Below are 6,304 nucleotides of genomic sequence, written 5' to 3' on the forward strand. Positions count from 1 at the left end.
AAAAAATGTGGAGACTCCTTGGACGCTCGATTAGTGCAAGTAATACCACTGCAAGTCATTTTGTCCAACAATTGCACAAATAATATCCAAAACAGAATACACAAACACACAGACTCAAAATGCCGGAGCAGTTTCCAAGCCAGACCGAGGCTCTACTGAGGCCTTTACACGGAGCTAGCTCTGTGGTCACGTGTGTCGGATGCTCATTAATTATACAGAATTTTAGGCTTTCAATACACTTAAACAGAAGAGTGAGAAAAAAATTCACCCCCCTCAGAGTTCTCATAGTGTAAACTAGATAATTTAGACAAAAAACATGTTTTGGTACCAGGCTGTAAACATGTTCATGTCTGCTGTGAAATTGGTATTTTTAACATGGGAGTCACTGAGGATTTGCTCGCTTCTGACACCAGCCCCTAGTGGATGAGAGTGGAACTGCAATTTCTCTTACTTCCGGGTTGGGACCAATTTTAGAGCTGCATTGTGGGGGCTTGGTCAAAACAAACACAAGTAATAAAAACAGAACAAAAGATGGTTGAGGTAGTTGTTTGTTGGTTGATGGAGACCATGATTGTACTGTGTTGTGTTGTATTCCAGCACCGAAACAAAAGTGTAAAAATATACATCTAAACAATGGAATATATAGAAAAGAAATCAACTTAAATCTTAAAAGAGCATAATGGGAAATAGGCCTCACAATGTCTGCTCATATCCTCCAAAGGAAATAACAAAGATTAAAAGATTAAAACAATAAATGAAAGAAAAATAATTAAAGTTGCTATGAAACAGCCAAACTGTTCAGTTAGATGAAAAAGAGTCAAATACTATTTGGCTTGGGAGCTTAGATTGTCAACATCATTTCAGTCGAGAACTCGAGTCAGAGTCTTCACGAGCTGAGCTGGTGTTTACATTCCAAAAGGGAACAGATAACCACAACCATGAACCACCGAGCAAAAGAGTACTGTTAAACTGAAACTTCCAGTAGGAAACTAGACAATTGAATTATAACTCAACACATAGAATAGAACCTAAGATCTATCTAAGGATAAATAAAGCATATGATAAACATTAAAACCAAACCAAATACCAAAATACTTGGAGAAGTCTAGAGGTGCTTGAAGGCATTCCATGACAAAAAGGAAAAGGGTAACAAATATTGAATAATACATAAACAAAACCAATAGATCAAAGTGACCACCATAAAGAAACAACAGGGTAAAATAAAACCAACGTGAGTCACATCAGCTGCGACTGTCTCATTTCTAGTTATACTTCCAAACAGTTTACAAGTTATCTCATAAAGGCAGAAATCAGAGAGATTCAAATGATGACAAACATTGTTTTGGAAATGGCCCATATGCAGTTTTTTTTTTTCGTGTGTCCTGTCTGGCTGTGAAGCAAACAGAATTGATGTCTGAATGCTGGTGACAAGCCTTACAGATTTACTCTCAGGTGGAGCATCAAAGCGTCTGCTTTTAATGTCATGCCTGATTCTTTAAACTTTATTGTTATTGTTTTTGAATGCTTTTTAATTCCGACCAGACACGGAGACAGAGGTGACAGAAAAAGGAAGAGACAAAAGGTGGGGGGGGGGGGGGGGGGGGGGGTATATAATGAAAAAGAATTTGTTTAACTGAACAATCACACGATAATAAATCACATTGCATTAAGTGCCCACCATAGCCTTAAGACCTGTGTTGAACGTGCCCAAGTCCATACTTATGAGAGCACCATGTGAGCACATGTGTGTGTACACGCGCTTGTTTATGTAAGGTTTCTCTATAGGAGCGTCCAATAGAGAGTGTGAGGGGCCACAGATCTGCCCCCAAATGATGTGCAGGAGATGGAGGGAGCTCCAAGTCCCAGGGATCCAGGAGCTGCCCCAGAGCACAGGAACTCCAGGGAGACTGCAACGAGAAAAGCCCCCACTCCCCTCGAGAGGCGTAGAGGATCGCCCTGGGGGGGCCACAACCAGCAGCCGGCAGAGTCCACTCAGATATCGGCGGCAAGCCCACAGGCCCGCCCGCTGCCTCCCACCCCCTAGCCGGCCGAGCCCGGGACCCAATGACCCGGGACCCAGGGGCGACCACCCCCGCTGGGGACCCAGCAGAGTCCAGGGACCCAGACCCTACCAGGAAGCCACCGGGCAGGCCAATGCCAAAAATCTTAAACCCCCTGACCCGGGAGCCACGACCCAGGCAGACCAAGGCACCGCACTCCACACCAGGTGTGGCAGGGAGAGGGGAGACAAAGATCTATATCATCACAAGAAGTCCCAGGAGAAGGGAGGAGTCAAAGGCCCCACCTGACATATACAGTCATACACAAACACAGTCACACTCCCTCCCTCATGCTCGCACATACATATACAACCAAAGACGTAAAATGCATGTCGGACACCCACTCATGCTCCCCATACACACCCTATTTAGTCTGGTCCCGGTACTGCCGCACATGGGGTACAACCATTACCGGTTCCAAGAGTTCGACCCTTTCTGCTGGGGTGCTGATGAGCAGGCTCCCCCGCCCAATGCTGAGCACAGCAATCCACCACCCCAGACCCCAACCGGACGGCCGGACCTCCCTCCTAGCCTCCAGCCCCAGGAAGCCAAGCGACAACAGAGGTGTGCTAAGACCCCTAGTATCCCTCCAACGGCTCTAATATGGTGTTAGTGAGTGTTGATGAAGTGTATTCCATGGCTGTGGTGAGCAGGCAGTGCGGGCATTGTCTGGCCTATGCCAGCTGATGCCACCACACCACCCCACTTGCACCCATAGCCCTCAGTGTCTAAGTGCAGTTTAAAATTGGAAGTGAGCACCAGCACTTGGGAGGAGGCTGAGAAATCCCCCTGCCAAATGCCGTTGGATGTGCTCACTCCCAAGGCCCTAAGTGTGTGTTTGCATGGAATGTCGTTAGTGGAAGTGTTTAACGTGCAGATAAAATTGGGCGGCAGGTTGCCACAGGAATGCGGAAATGGGATCCATACCCACACTCCCTGACTTGTCCACCCCCCAAGGTCCTATGTGCATGTTTGCTTGATGATGTGAGGGAGCAGGAGGAGATAAATGTGTGGGAATGGGGAGGAATGGCTTGTTGGGCTTAGCCCTCCAGGGAGCCAGCTCCCCCACTGACCCCAATAGGCACCTCTGTTGTCAAAATGCCACCCAGAGCATGGAGACCCCAGCCCATCCTGCCAGGACCCAAAGCAGCAGCATCACAGAGCCTGACGGAGTCCGAAGGCACCAACCCAGCCCCACCCCAGCAGAATATCTACGCCCATCCCTGCATTTGCACAACTTCTGGACTATAAAAGACATAGGACATCCAGGTAAGGTTGGGTCCTCCCCCTCCTGGACTTCCCCCTCCCCTGTGATGGGACAGCAGAGGAGCCAAGGTCTACCTGAGGCCCCTGAACCCAAGTCAGGCATTGCTGCATGTTCCTGCCTTCTCCCCGGCAGCATACATGTCAGGACCCGACCCCCAAGGCCCCGCCCAGATCCCCCACACGGGGCAGGCCACCCCCACACCCCGAGCCCCCAGGCCCCCACCCAGACCCACCCAGACGCAATGCAGCCGCCGGGCAGTAACCCATGGCCACTGCCAAGACCTCCAAGGGGCCCCACACACAACCGCCAGTAGTCCACCCCCCGACGCAACCCAAGCACCTCCAGAGGGGGGCAATGGCCTTCCAGTCCCAGACACCCCCAGTGAACCCACCTCCAAGGAACGTCCAGATACTCCAAACTCAGACCCTCCACCCCCTCACCCACATCATCCTGCAGGACAATATCAATGGTCCCCCGTCATCGCTATGTGATGGAACCGATCAAAGAAGCCCAGAGAGATTGATCTGAAGTGGAAGCAGAGGCTAAATCAAGTGTAATATGATCTAACAAAAGAATTCTATACTGGTTGATGCAAAGAGTATCTCTATTTTTCCAATTCAAGAGGATAGTTTTCTTAGCGATGCATATGGCAGTCAGAACCACGTGAGCCAAAGATGTTTCAATCAGGACATCGTCCAGGTTTCCCAGTAAACAAAGAGAGGGGGTGGTTGGGATAAGACATTTCAGACACTTTGACAGGTCTTCACATACTCTACCCCAAAATTCCAGGACAGGTGGACAGGACAACAGTGCATGAATGTAATTGTCGGGAACGTTGTTTGTGCAGTGTGTACAGGTGTCAGATTACACAAACCCCATCTTGAACATCCGATGACCTGTATAGTGTACTCTGTGTAGAATTTTGTACTGAATTAATTGTAAATTGGGGTGTCTGATCATTTTAAAAGTTTTTGAACAAGTTTGGGACCAGAAGTTCTGGTCAAAGCTGACTGATAGATCCACCTCCCATTTTTCAATAAGGATTGCTATTCTATCGTCTATTTTGGACAGTGTCATATATTTTAGACAGTAGTTTGGGGGGTTTAAGATTATAGAAGTCTACTACCCTTGGTGGTGTTTGTAATTCTATTTTATTGATCTTACATTTTTCTTTGACTACAGATTTAACTTGGTGTTACTCTAAAAAGCTATTCTTATCTATTCCAAATTGGGAAACTATTCTATTAAATGGGATTAAGTCCAATCCTTCATATATGTGTTCCAGGTATAGGATTCCTTTATTCTTCCAGTCTGGAAGGTTCATCATTTTATTATTTTGCAAGATATCAGGATTATTCCAGATAGGTGTGCGTCTGCATGGTACTAGTGAACTCTGTCATTTTTAGATACTCCCACTGTTCTGGCTCTGCCATATGTTTTATTTATGGGCGCTGTCCCTTTAAGAGAATCAGGAAGTTGAGCGTTCAGGCCATGCCATGCGGCGATGGCGGCAGTGTGAAGCAGCTTACAGAAAGCGAGGTGTTGTGTTAACAGCTGTGGGTTTTCAGTTCAGAAAGGGCATTCCTTGTAAGTAATACCATAACATAATGTTTATATGAATAATTAGTTATACAAATGGCAAAAGTGAGTTCATCCAGGATGTAAAGAATTATTTACAAGTATTATTTAAAGGGCATCCTTAAATTGTTTGTGGCTGCAATGAAGCATGATTATGATTTATTTTCTGACTTTTGTGTGTTTTTACTTATTGATGTGAATGCAGTGTATTTGTTGTTACAGTTTCACACCTGCCATATAAAGTACAAGGTCCAAACCACCCAGGCGTCTGAGACTTCTTGTGTGGAGGTGTTGAACTAAACGGAGAGTGGAAAAGGTTTCCACGAGGCCGTAAAAGTGAAAAAGGAAGACTTCTCAACGAACTACTGACTCCCAGTCTGCGTAAATGCTGTTTTCAGAACAGCACATCAGACATGGTGTTACCAAGTCAGCGTAAGGCACAGTACACCAACACAAACTATGGATAAATCGGAGTTTGAAGTTAGATCTACTACGTCGCGGTCAAGCAGAGCTTCCGCTACAGGTGTAGCATTAGCAGCGGCTCAAGCACATGGCAAAAGCAGAAGCTGCCCAGGCCAGAGCTGCCTTTGCAAAGGACATAGAAGTCAAATTGGAAAAAGCCAGGCTAGAAGCAACACTGCATGCACTTCACATAGAAGGTGAAGCACAAACTGCAGCTGCTGAAGCAGCAGTAATGGAGCCTGCAGCTGCGAGTTTGGAAACTATAGCGGAGCCCCCAATTAATCTGGGCCAAACACAACGTGCTTCTGAGCGTACGGCTGAATATGTTGCAAAGCACAGTAATCCCTGTGATGAAGAACCAGCTAAAATGAATTAGAAGGACATTAAAAAAAGGAAAACACGCACGAAAAGCAATCTGATGGGTCAGATATGGAAAGAGGAAACGTGTGCACGGATCTAAAAGAATACCTGCCCCAGCAGGGACCCAGAAATCATTCACTCTAAACCATAACGGCATGAACCTAAGAAGCAGGACAACCAGTCATTCACACCAAATGCTCAGGAAAATAGGGCTCACAATAATCCCCGCTATATGACCCCCTCTACTGGTCGCTCTCAGTATTGGCCAACTGCTCAGCACTACAGCAGTGACACTAATGAACTTGCTAAATATTTAGTAAAGAGCCAGTTGTTGGTGTCTGAGCTTAATAAGCAGAGCCGGCTCTAGGAAATTTGGTGCCCAAGGCGAGAATGCCCACTTGCACCCCCCCCCCCCCCCCCCGTGCCTGCACGCCTCTCACCCAAATCCAAGTCCACCCACCCACCACACATTGGAAAAGGCAACTCCACAGTTATTCCTTAGTTACTAATTTTTTATTTTAAATATTCACACAGCAACTCTTTAAAGTCAACAGCCTGAAGAATAAATGTAAGCTTG

The 6,304-nt window shown here is 46.5% G+C and overlaps 1 protein-coding gene across 1 annotated transcript; it reads left to right on the top strand.

The window, feature by feature from the left end:
• The first annotated feature begins 2,660 nt into the window (after positions 1-2,660).
• On the top strand, positions 2,661-6,089 carry LOC129155106 (arginine-glutamic acid dipeptide repeats protein-like). Its single transcript, XM_054735288.2, has 2 exons — positions 2,661-4,914; positions 5,128-6,089. The coding sequence occupies exon 1, from the start codon at positions 3,077-3,079 to the stop codon at positions 3,638-3,640; it is 564 nt and encodes a 187-aa protein (XP_054591263.2). The 5' UTR covers positions 2,661-3,076; the 3' UTR covers positions 3,641-4,914; positions 5,128-6,089.
• The last annotated feature ends 215 nt before the right edge of the window (positions 6,090-6,304 follow it).

This window comes from Nothobranchius furzeri, chromosome 9, assembly GCF_043380555.1.
Source record: "Nothobranchius furzeri strain GRZ-AD chromosome 9, NfurGRZ-RIMD1, whole genome shotgun sequence".
NCBI lineage: Eukaryota > Metazoa > Chordata > Actinopteri > Cyprinodontiformes > Nothobranchiidae > Nothobranchius > Nothobranchius furzeri.